This window comes from Melanerpes formicivorus, unplaced genomic scaffold (genome assembly GCF_026170545.1).
Source record: "Melanerpes formicivorus ecotype bairdi unplaced genomic scaffold, bMelFor1.0.p_v2 SCAF_11, whole genome shotgun sequence".
NCBI lineage: Eukaryota > Metazoa > Chordata > Aves > Piciformes > Picidae > Melanerpes > Melanerpes formicivorus.
This window is the reverse complement of record NW_027142363.1, coordinates 9,653,061-9,665,978: the sequence shown is the minus strand read 5'-3', so window position 1 is coordinate 9,665,978 and position 12,918 is coordinate 9,653,061. Positions and strand designations below refer to the sequence as shown.

General features: G+C 44.2%; 1 protein-coding gene across 1 annotated transcript in view; it reads left to right on the top strand.

Moving 5' to 3' along the window:
* Nucleotides 1-8,311: 8,311 nt before the first annotated feature.
* The window catches only part of ADAMTS5 (ADAM metallopeptidase with thrombospondin type 1 motif 5), a 48,729-nt gene continuing 44,122 nt past the window's right edge, over nt 8,312-12,918 (top strand). The window contains exon 1 of the mRNA XM_068144475.1: nt 8,312-9,573. Coding sequence (XP_068000576.1) covers nt 8,617-9,573 — 957 coding nt within the window. The 5' untranslated portion in view covers nt 8,312-8,616. The remainder of the gene's footprint in view (nt 9,574-12,918) is intronic.

Sequence of the window (12,918 nt, the reverse complement as noted above, 5' to 3'; positions counted from 1 at the left end):
AGGTGCTCCATGGCTCCTACCTGGTACAAACCAAAGCACATTAATTGGAGATAATAGGAAGAGTTACTTCATAAGCACATTCATGATGCTACCCTAGATGCACCCTGTGTGCACTTAACTGACTTTTTAAACAACATACAAGACAAACAAGTGCTCACAATATGATCATACTTGTGGATTAATGTTACAGAAGTATCTACAGAGAGAGCAAATTGCAGGGTCTCCACATTTCCCTTTCATGGTGAAGCATCTTAAGATTCTATGGTTACTATTTTGAGTGAGGACAAGCCAGATGAAGCTTTGTGCCAGGCATTGGTGACACCTGACAGTGCTCCCCCAAGCCCTGCCTCAGAGGACCTGCAAGATCCTCTCCCTACAAGTTTCAGGGCAACCAGGATTCAGGTGGGAAAATCTGTGTGCACGGCAACATTAACTTGATATCTTAAGTGGTGCAGCGTGTGTATTAATGCCAGGTGAGATCTGGCAAGTGAATGTTTGTTTTAAATTTCCCTTTAATCATTCTTACAGCTTTAACTTTGAAGTCTAGGGAAGTACATTTTCTGGTTTATGCCTCAGATGACATGGAAAAAAGATATTCCACCTACAGTACTGGAATATCATTTATAGATGTGTAAATTCATAAAGCTATGCCTCTAACAGTTTGCCCACATGGAACTATCCCAATTTGCACCAACTGTGAACTTGACTGAAAAAAGAAGACAAAATAGCAGTGTTTGAGGCATTTCTTTTATGATAATTACCCCAATATTTCAGCTAGTTTGGAATATGTGGAAGGTTGGACTCGATGATCCTCGAGGTCTCTTCCAACCTTAGTTAGTTATACTGTGAACATACATCCAGCCTATGTGCAACAAAAGAATAAACAAGATTTGGGTAGAAGTGAAGAGAGGCTATTTTCTGCTAAATCAGTATTGAATCAGTTTTTGTTTAGATGTAACTTATGAAAAATTTTAAGGCATATAGCTAGCTGAAAGGGTAAATTCATGAACAGAGCCAGGAGGACCAAAGCAGAAGCTGAACATACAAATCTTTGCTAAAATATTTAAAGAACTAATGATAAAAAGCAGTAAGGTTTGGAGTGGTATAAGACTACTTGGATTTATTCAAGTTCTGTTTTTCTACTACAGATGTTCTGCTAACAAGAGCAGAGATGTTCAAGAGACCACATACTGGCTGTAAAATTCTAGGACTGAGATTAATTAAATGTCTGCTGCTCCTCATACAAACTAGACTCTAGAGTTTTTCAGGCCATCTAGTCTCTGAAAAAAAACAGCTGTTGAATACATCATGTGCATATCTTGCGCTCTTAAAATGTATTTTTATAACAAGTGCCATTGTTTCACAAGGAAAGTTTATCATCTTACCCTTCCTCTGATTATCTTGCTGCTGCTGCTCAGGAAAAAACACAAAAAGAGAGAAAGAAAGAAGGAAGGAAAGAAGGAAGGAAAGAAGGAAAGAAAGAAGGAAGGAAGGAAGGAAGGAAAGAAGGAAGGAAGGGAAGGAAGGAAGGAAGGAAGGAAGGGAAGGAAGGAAGGAAGGAAGGAAGGAAGGAAGGAAGGAAGGAAGGAAGGAAGGAAGGAAGGAAGGAAGGAAGGAAGGAAGGAAGGAAGGAAGGAAGGAAGGAAGGAAGGAAGGAAGGAAGGAAGGAAGGAAGGAAGGAAGGAAGGAAGGAAGGAAGGAAGGAAGGAAGGAAGGAAAGATAGAAGGAAGGAAGGAAGGAAGGAAGGAAGGAAGGAAGGAAGGAAGGAAGGAAGGAAGGAAGGAAGGAAGGAAGGAAGGAAGGAAGGAAGGAAGGAAGGAAGGAAGGAAGGAAAGATAGAAGGAAGGAAGGAAGGAAGGAAGGAAGGAAGGAAGGAAGGAAGGAAGGAAGGAAGGAAGGAAGGAAGGAGAGAGAGAAAGAGAGAAAGGGAGAGAGAAAGGGAGAGAGAAAGAGAAAGAAAGAAAAAAGAAAGAGAAAGAGAAAGAGAAAGAGAAAGAGAAAGAGAAAGAGAAAGAGAAAGAGAAAGAGAAAGAGAAAGAGAAAGAGAAAGAGAGAGAGAAAGAAAGAAAGAAAGAAAGAAAGAAAGAAAGAAAGAAAGAAAGAAAGAAAGAAAGAAAGAAAGAAAGAAAGAAAGAAAGAAAGAAAGAAAGAAAGAAAGAAAGAAAGAGAAAGAAAGAAAGAAAGAGAAGGAAAGAAAGAGAAAGAAAGAAAGAAAGAGAAGGAAAGAAAGAGAAAGAGAGAAGGAGAGAAAGAATGAGAGAGAGAGAAAGAGAGACAAAAAGAGAGAAAGAAAGAAAGAGAAAGAGAGAACAAAAGAGAGAAAGAACGAGAGAAAGAGAGAAAGAAAGAACGAGAGAAAGAAAGAGAAAGAGAGAAAGAGAGAGAAAGAGAGAGAAAGAGAAAGAGAGAAAGAGAGAACGAGAGAAAGAGAGAAAGAGAGAAAGAAAGAAAGAGAGAAAGGAAGAAAGGAGGAAAGGAAGAAAGAGTAAAACAAAAGTAAAAAAAAAAAAAAAAAAAAGTATAAGGATCTGATATTTGCTCTACTAACATCTGATACTTCCTGCAGAGCACTGCCTCCACCCAACATGTGTTTTTAAACAAAATTCATGGTAAGTTCAATGGTCACGATTATTCACTTATGTTATGGCTTATGTGAGCTCATTTCTTGCATCAGTTATTGTAAGGTGAGGACCTCATTCTCTAGGTCAATACCTAGGAAATATTATTTTTCATTTGTGCCTCCTTTTCCTCCTGACTGGACAATATTATAGGTTCTTTTGATCAGTAAACTCACCTCTCCTCTGAATCCTGTATTACAGGCTAGAGGTATGTTTTTATTATGTGATATTTTTATATATGATTAATCTTGCAGAAATCTCTTTTCCTTCTCCATAAGTGGATACCCTCACAAACTGATTTCTAGCAAGACCTGATACAGTCTCCTACTTTAATTTGATATGATACTCACAAATTCACAATATTCTTGTTTTGTTACACTGAAACAATGCAGCTATTTAAATGGTGTCCAACGCTGGTTAATCACTGTACCATTTACGGATGCCTCCTTAACTCTTATGGCAAAATGAAGCTGATGTCAAAGGTAAAATTTTCAGCCTGCTGAAACTTGATACATTACTTACACATGCCACTTATAAAAACTTAAACCCCAAGCCAAAGGCGTCTCCTTCGCTCCCACATGGCTGTAGTTGAAGATGTCATTGACCATAAAGAAGCAAGTAAAGCATTTTGCCTTAAAGTTGCAGTACTTCACACCAAAAAGACTTACATTTCCCACCAAATATGACTGATTCAAGTTCATTATTTTATTGTAACTGGAAATATTTCTATTCTAAATCTGGCCAATTACAACTACAGGTGGCCATATGTGGAGCTGGCTTGTGAGGGGCACAAAGGTACAGTTTGACTAATGCCATCCAGGAGCATCCACACTGAAGAACACCAGCCTGTGCCTTCACTGTGAAAATACCTTTACATTGTTTTTTTTTTTCCTGAGGTAGATGATACTTGACCTTTAAATAAATAATTTATGGCCTACAAAAACCTTGGACTGGACTCCTTAGAAATGCCAGCTGTGTGTGGAGGAAATGCCAACAATGGAAATGAAAGAACGTGCAGCCCACAGCAAGCTTCCCACTACTGCCTTTGCCACATGCAGTGTAAGATGGGTTAAGAAGTTAGTTCAGTTTCCAGAAGCACTTAGTTCCCAACTCATCTGGTAAGACTGAAAGGGAGGATACACCACTAATGGTGATGTTAGTTTATTTATCATCCACAAAACCATTTCCTTATCAACAAGCAAGTTAGAGTCAGTCAAAGAAACTATCAGGAAGTCTCCATCTGAATGGGTTTTTATAGCATTCATGCCATGTAAAGACACATAGTCCAAGTACAGGACAATGTTGACTGTGCCACTGCCTTGGAGTAGGAGTCAAAGGCTGTACAATCTATTCCAAATGCCAGTATATCTGGTCCTCTCCAGAGCACTAACCGAAAATATTCATCTATATGAGTTCTTTGCAAAATTACTTATAATGAGTATTTTATTGAACAACAAGCTTAGAAATTCATGCCTTCAGTGGTTTTAATGCACTGCCATAGGGAAGCTTTAAAATGAATAGACTTGTATGTTACAATCATAAAATTTGTATTATTAAAACTGGGGACAAGACCAATAAACCAGGGTGGATTTGCAAGTTTGAAAGCTGTCCCCTGTTAAGAAGCATGCTGCTACAGGTAGATTCTTATATAAGAACTTACTTACTGGGTCAAATTCCCAGCTACAGGCCTGTGTTGATCACAAATCTATCAGATTTTTGGTTGATGTTACTTTAGAACATGTTAAGCAGCACATCTGCTTGGATTGGAACTTCCTATAATGGTATAGAAAAAAAACTAATACATCTCATAGTAATTGCTGTCTTCCCTGTGCAATTACATAGAAGTGCCAAATACTTCTAAAATCAGAACAGCTGAACAGATTACTTTTATTTTCATTTCCAAGGAGGAAGAGTTAATGATGGTGTTAGGTAGGCAATATCTGCTTGGCCTTAACTACTATCAGATGGCTATAGGCAGGCACAGGACTAATTTGCTGACACCCCAGGTTTATGCTTTTCCACTCCTAGTAATGTGACAGAGAATTGAAAAAATGTAAAACAGGTCCCTTCTATAAGGCAGTTTGAAGGACATGTGAATAAAATGATTAGCAATTTTTTCAGTATCTCCATGTCTCCTTCATATGAGTGTTTACAGTGCTTAGAGCTATATTTCTTACACAGCTAAAATACTATATGCTCTGAATCCCCAGCTACCGAGTCTGTTGCTTGAAGGATCCAAAAGGGTTTTATGGGCAAACCCAGAGGGTAAAACACAATCTTAATGAATGCAGCTTGCAGCTCCCAGAAACTCAAGAGGACTGCGCTTGTTTTACATCAGGATTGAATTTGATCCAAAGTGTACAAAACTTGTGTTGTGTCTTAAAGCTAATTGAAGATTTGTGGTTCTCAGTTCCTCAGTTGGGAAAGGTCAGCTTGGAGATTTCCAGGTCAGAACTGTTTGACAAGTATCTAGTGTCATCCACAACTTGAGACATGCTAACAAGCTTTCTTGTTTAAAGGCAATGCTCTGACTGTAAAGAGAGGGTAAGAAGGCAAAACGACAAGGAAAAGGAAGACAATGTAAGCAATTTATCCTTACACTTCAAGACTCTCTGACTAGAAAAGGGTTTCTCTTGTTGCATGAGGCATGACTGACCTATCTTCCCATTATTGCACTCCTGAGTTATTATGGCTTTGAAATGTAAATAGGAAAGATTTCACAATCTGTGGGGTAATCTGCACAGACTAATTTGTACCTTCCTGGAAAGCCTAGATCTTTGCTCAGTGAACCAGGGCATTGTGGAAGCTCAGCAAACTTTTCCTGTCATTTGGGAAATCAAAGACAACACAAGAGATGACTAGTGAGACACACCATTTAATTACCATTAACCCTTCTGAGCATTCCTGGTTTTCCTAGACTATATGACTGGACAGTTGGAATTATGCTGTAGCATGAGATAATATTACATTGGCCTCCTGTGTACCATATGCCTTTTCATTAACAAGCTAACACTCTTTTAATGAGAGTTTCTGAGGCTTTTATCCAAACTACATTCCTTATCCTAGATCTCATCTTTAGCACCTCTCCCAGAGGTATCTGGACTTTGGACCCAGACACATATATGAATGCAGGGCTTGATCAAATCCCAGTGAAGTCAATAAAAGTATTTCTTGCATTGAACAGGTACCTACTAGGCTCAAATGAAAGGCAAAAGCTATCCAAGAAAAAGTGGGACACAAACTACTGGTTCTTTTTATAATCAAAATATCCCTTGTTCTTCTTAATACCTCCCTTTATATATATATGTATGTGTGTGTGTGTGTATTTACTGTCTTAACTTTCTAACTCAAGTAACTGAGAAAATGTTTAAATTTTAAACTGTTGAATAGTCCTGGACCAATGCCCCAAGAAAGTTGTGTGACCTTCCTGATATATAACTCTTCATTTGTGAATTTACTGACTCCAGTCAGGAAGTTTTGGTGATGACAAAATACTGAAATGTAGAAAAAGAACTATCAGGAGGTTGAGAAATGAACTTTTGTTCATAGTAATCACCATTTCAGGAAAAATGGACAAAGATGACCTGCAAATCATTAGTGCCTTAGATATTTAATAAGCATAACCTCAGCGTTATTTTAATGTAATCATTTACTTGGGAATATTAATTTTTGAAATGTGTGTTGCATTAGTTAACCTGCTCTTAACAGAAGTGCTAGATTCTCAAAGAAGCCTCTGTTAACCAGATAGGCAGGTGCTGGTCTACTATTCTCTGAGCATCCCATCACCATGGTCCTGATTCTGGGAAGTGTTGCAGATGCGCACGTCGATTCCTTGCAGTGAGAGCGGTTGAGCTGAGATGCTATTTGCAAGCTACAAGAAGACTGGAAAGCTGCATCTCTCCTTTGGAGTCCTGCACTAGGGAGCACCTGTTCCTGACACCCGTCTCGGGACGTGGGAAGGAAACAAGAGATAATAAGCAATTTGTTTTCCGTACATCCGTGTCTGACTGGTGCACGGCAAGGCGACCGGTAATGCTGGCACCTCGGTAGGAGGAAAGCCAGGGCAGTCGGACACCACCCGGGTCCTGCTCCTGTCGCCCTCCCAGAGTTCAGGCTGCTTTCCAGCCCTTGCTCATTACGGAGTGCGCTGTTTGTCAGTCTCCTCTCATTCTCCGGGCAGTGTTAATGTGGAAAGGGCAGATGAAAAAGTAAATGCAGGCAATCGCCCTTTGTGGTGTCCCTGATGGAGCACGAAGTGAGGGAAGAAAGACGAGGGGATTGGGTGAGTGTACGCGTGTGTCAGTCAGCAGGAGGATGATCTAAGTATCTGAAGTCATTCAAAAGGTCAAAGCGAGCAGTAAGTCATCCCCGCCCTCTCTCCTCCTCGGGGGCTCTGGGGAAATCACAGTCCGCCCAAACTAGATGACAGCTTGCCGGGCCTTAATGACAGGCTGCGTACAGAAGAGCCGCGGCCTTTCAGACAAAGGGAGGAAGTTTGGTGCCGGCACTGACCCGAGAAAAGGTGCCGGGACCGGGGACGAGCCAGGACATGTGGGGCAGCGGCGGGAGAGCGCCCTCCATAACCCGGCGCAGCCGCTCCCCCAGCCGCCGCATCACCGGCGCTCTTCGAAAAGCCCCGGCCACTTCCCTCCCCTCCGAGCCAGGCGTAAACGTGCCTCCTTCGCTGAACACTGCAAAATGAATGGCCGCGTCAGGCAGGAGAGAGGGGGAAGCAGGCAGGACGTGAGGTAAGCGCAGTCCCACCGTCCGCGGCCAGCGGTGACATGTCAAACCCCGGGTGACTGTAGCTTTAAGCGGTTCGAGGCAAATCTTGCGGTTTTCACACACAAACATTTTTTCTCTCGGTACCTCTCTCCCCCCCGGCTTCCTCCCGCTCTTCCCGTCTCTTGCTTCCCTCTCTCCTGCCTCCTTCTCTCTCCTCTTCTCCTCCCCCCGCAGTCCCCCCCCTTCCCCCCTCCCCTCAAGTTTCTCCCTCTGATTAAATGAGAAGGAAGTGTGGGAGTGGTGGTTTTGAAGCTCTCCCTTTAAGAGGCAGCCTGCAGTGACGAATTGTTGAAATTGCCATTGCAGGATGGCATTCCGCTATAAATTCATTGTTCCACCTCCTCTCATCTTCACATTTCTCTCCCTTCTCCTCTTGTTCACATCGACAGACTGGGGATAACAACAACAACAACAAAGATACAGGGAGAGGGCTTTTACAAAAATCCGGGACGTTTTTCGCTTCTTGGTGCGGTGGTGTTTCGGGGTGGTTTGGGTTTTTTTTTTTGGTTGTTGTGTTTTTTTTCTTCTTTTCTTTCTATTTTTTTTTTTTTTTTCTTTTTAACCATCTCACCGGAGACGATCGAGGGGACTTTCGGTGCCTGAATTTCTTCTCTCCCCTTCTCCTCCTTCTCTTCAAAACACAAGGGGGCAAAAGAAGGAAAGGGAGCCCACCGGAGCCCGAGAAAGTGCCGAGTCGCAGCAGACCTGCCCCCTGCCCTTGCTGCTGCTGGTGATGATCCGGTGACTACATCAGAGAAGTGGAAAAGGAGTGGGAAGTGCTCAGACTTCTCTACTTGCCGGGTCCGAGCCTCCTCTCCTCCCTTTTCTCGCTCCCCTCTTTCCCTCCTTAGCAGAAGTGATTTGAGATTTGTTGCCTCTCTCTCCTTCCATGTGCTCCCAGCTCTTCCCTGCAGAGAAACACAAAGTTCACACGCGAGCGGCTTTTGTTGACATTTTTTTCTCTCCCACTCACACTTGACTCGAGTTTGGGAGGGAGAACTTTTCTGTTTGTTTTTCTTTTTCTTCTTTCTTTTTTTTTTTCTTTTTTATTTTTTCCCCCCTCCTTTCCTTCCTCTTTCTCTCCTTCCCTTAACTACATAGCGGCACTCGTCCGACCGGCTTTTTCCACCTCCCTCCCCAACTTGTGTTGTTATTATTATTACTACTATTAATTATCACCCCCACTGTGGCCGCTCCGACGGCGAGGCAAGCATGTTGCTGAAGCTGGTCACCCTGCTGCTGGCTGCCGAGCTGCACCTCGCTCTGTCCCACCCGCCGGCACCTGCCGACGACGGAGCGCCGCCACCCCCCGCCGCAGCTGCCGCCCCGCCACCGCCCCGACCCTGGCCGGGCCCTCCCCCCGGGCCGCCTCGCCGCCCTTCGCCGCCTCGCTGGGCCAGCGGCGTCGTGAGGCGCCTCGACCCGACGTACGCGGGGGGCGGCAGGGCGGGATACGTCCTCTACGCTGGGGGCCAGCGCTTCCTTCTCGACCTGGAGCGCGACGAGGCAGTGGGGGCGCGGGCGCCGCGGGCCGGCGGACCCGCGCGCTGCTACTACCGCGGCACAGTGGACGGCAGCCCGCGCTCCTTGGCTGTCTTCAACCTCTGTGGCGGCCTCGACGGCTTCTTCGCCGTGGGCCGCTCCCGCTACACCGTCAGACCGGCGCGGCGCGGCGGGGAGACAGATGGCTCACGGATCTACGGGGAGGGCCCGGCCCGCGTCCCGCACTTCTTTCGTCGAGACCGATTCAGCTTTGAGACGGTGCCGGCCCGTACCAGCTGCGAGACTCGCGACTTGGCCGGAGCGGCGGAGGCCGCGGCCGGGGCCAGCCGGCGGCGTAGACGTCGCTCCGTATCCCGGGCCCGGCAGGTGGAGCTGCTGCTGGTAGCTGACGCCTCCATGGTCCGCAAGTACGGGAAGGGGCTGCAGCACTACCTTCTCACCTTGGCCTCCATCGCCTCCAGGCTGTATGCCCACGCCAGCCTTGAGAACCACGTCCGTCTGGCCGTGGTGAAGGTGGTGGCCCTGGGGGAGAAGGAGAAGGGGCTGGAGGTCAACAGGAACGCCGCCACCACCCTCAAGAACTTTTGCAAGTGGCAGCACCAGCACAACCGCCTTGACGATGACCACGACGAGCACTATGATGCCGCCATTCTCTTCACCCGCGAGGTAGGCATCATCTCAAACGGCAGTTTGGTGCCCTCGAATAGTATCATGGGCTGCTTGGGCTGCAATGAAGTCTGCTTGGTGGCTCTTCAGCCGCATTGCCCTGCCTTGCCCAGTGATTACCTCCCTGCTCACAACTTTGGCCTTTCCATCGGGTTGCACTGCATCTCAGTGACAAACATCCATGGTCACAGCCACTGGGGGTGGAGAAGGGGTTGAAAACTCAACAAATTGTGTATGCATTTGTGTATGCACCATCCGCTGTGAGGTCATCCCCGCTGTGGGTGCAGTTACCCCCACTGTGGTTTGTGCCAGAGCGGTGCTGGGACTCCTGCCAGCATGGAGAGGTGATTTGCCTGATCATGGGACTTGGCTGAAACTGCCTTAATTTATCTCTGCTTGAGAGATGACATTGTTCCGTCTTTCCCATGAGATGGTTCACGTACTTCGCCTCTCTCTTTGGGAAGGTGGTCCAAACAAAAACGGTTGATAGTGCTCCCTAGCCTAAATTAGCCCCCAAAACAAACCTGCTAGTGAAAATGGTAAACACTTCAAAAGTACACATGACTTTCTTGTTGAGTGCGTTGAGATGCTATTTCCATCAAGAATAGCTCTGCTGCACTGGGAGCCGGCAGCGCTTGTGGTTCAAGGGTAGGACGTAAATGCAAACCGCAGGTAAACAGAGCTGCAGAATTTGAGTGGATTGGGCTGACTGATTGTTTCCCAACTGAAAAATGGGTGTTCTGATCAACTCTGGGTCAGATCTGGCCAGTGTTACCCATGCAGAGCTGTGCCTAGCTCCCTGCCTGGTTGTTAATTAATTGCATTACCAGAGGTCGTTAAGGGACATTGCTTTAGTAGACATGTGGTTGAGTTTATGCAATGAAGTTCTTCTGTAAGAGTATCCCTTCAGTGGTTTGGGTTTGGTGTGTTCTTTTTTTTCCCTTCCCCAAGAATGAAAAAAATAACTGCATGACTTTCCGTTCATTTGAGTTCTCCTGCTTTTCTACATCGTAGGAGCCTGCCAAAAAGGATGCTTTGGATGGTTTGTGGAAGGAGTTACTCCAGAAGGGGGGCGGGGAAAGTGCCTGACTTGCTTTTATAGCTGTAAATAGTTGAAACATTAGGTTCTGTGTCAGTCAGGGATAACTTGTGCAGCAGGAGACTTTTTTAGCAGTGTAAAGCCCATCGGTCCAATTTGCAAGCTTTCAATTTTTTATCGTTACAATCTGAATGAAAGCAGGCTACCTAGGCTGGGTCAGAAAGCTCTTGCTTTTTTCCTGTAAACATCCTTTTTAATGGCTTATTAATTAAGCCTGGGCCAGAATCCATCACTTTTCCCATTTATTTCTCTGTTATTTATGACAATTCAAAAACTGTCGGACTGTGAATCTTAGCATCAGCTATTAAGTTAATTTGTATTGAGACAGGATGTGAATTTAAAGTGCACTTGCTTTCCAGATGCTTATCTGTAATTCCTTTGCATGGGTGCCCTCCTGCCGGAATAAGAGTGTGCTGCTAATCAGTAATCCACTTTCAAAGAGTCCTGAGCAATGCATCTTCCATGCGTAGAGTTACTTCTTTTGGATGTAAGTAGTACCTAAATTAAACAAAATGTCACAGTTCCTGTGGTCTACTTCCACTCTTAAGATGCAAATATTGCTTGCCCTGTTATTTAGGGATGCAAATGCAAATGTGAGAAAAAAGCACAGGCTTCTGTTTTCTTGGTTTACATTTTAACACATTTAACTATGGGATTAGCTCCCATGCACGTTGTTTGGCATTACCTTGTTTGACTCAGTAAGAATAAGACTATAGCTTCTTACTACATGTGCTCATGATGTTCTTTGCAAGGGGTATGTGCATGTCCACAGGGTTTTATATGCTTACACTTGAAATGTCAACACGAATCTCTTTGCTCTTCTTGGAATGTAAACACAGAAAGGGTTAAAGGATTAAAAAGCAGTAGAGATGTTTCCCAGAGAAAGCAGTCCCATTTTGAACTAAAGAGAGACTTTTTTTCCAGTGTAGCTTTTCAAGGAGAGTGGCAGCATTTGGCAGGAGGATCCAACTTTTACAACTGTGTTTTGAATGTATGAAGTACGTTGCTTAGCTACTAGACGCTAAGCCATGGCTGCATGTTTTGATGGGCTCTGAATTCCATCATGCTAATTTTTTAACATCCAGATGTCTTGTTCTAAATGGCTTGTTTTGTAGGCATGGGGTAAATGTGTGAGGTACATTTTCCATCTTTGTTTACTAACTGAGGCCACCTTGAACTTTGTGTGTCTGTGTTGACAGAATAATATTTGCAAATCATTTGTCATCTAAACGCATGTCCTCTGTTCTGTGTAGCCATTTATGTGTAGTTAGAATCTAACTTTTGCATGCCTGTTGCCATACAAGTCTCTAATATTATCTTCATTCTAAAGTGACATTTACTTGGATGTTATTTTTGTCACTAGAAGAGGCTCTCTGCAAAGATAGTAGCTTTGCTTGAATTTCTTATAGAGAAAGAATCCTGCCAGAGGTCTGACTTGCCAGTACAGAAAAGGTGATCATTTCCTAATAAATCCTGTGAGAGCTCTTCTTAAGGTGACTTGGCTGTAGCAACCAAGTCGGTGTTAAGGTGCGTAGTGAAATGGAGGAAGAGCTTGTAAAGCCTCCTTCTTTTGGAGATTAGCTCACTTTGTTCTCAATGGCAGTGAAGTCAACAGCAAATTTAGAGTTTAGTCCATTTCAGACATTTTTATTGTGAACAGTTCTCAGAAGCTGGAAACAGGTTATCTTCTGTCTTCAGGCTTTTGTGGGTGCAACTTGCCAGATTTGCCACAGTAGAAAACATTCATGACTTGCACTCTACACTTGAACTTAGGCTATTATTTTCTGAGATCCAGCCTACTTTGCAATTAGTGACCCTTAGCTACATTTTAAGTGAACTATTGAATACATTTGAACAAAATCCAGTTCTCTGCCTTTATTTCCCCCCCCAGTTCTGAATCATGTGAACATTAAAATAGGTATTTCTCACAGTAGATACAGGCAAGAAGAGAAAGAAAAAAATGCTTTCCTACGTGCTTTTTAGCATCATCTGTGATAGTACCATCATGCTTGGCTCCAGCAGAAAGTTCATATTAGAGCCAAAGGCTACTATCCTGCCTTTCTCCACCCAGTATGGGTCTTGCTGTGATTTAGTTTGTCAATCTGATGGTGCTGTTGAAATTGAAAGCTTTGGATTTGAGCTAGCAGTGTGCTCTTGTGGCTGAGAAGGCCAATGGTGGTATACTAGGGTGCATTAAGAAGAGTATGACCAGCAGGCTGAGGGATGTTCTCCACCCCCTCAACTCT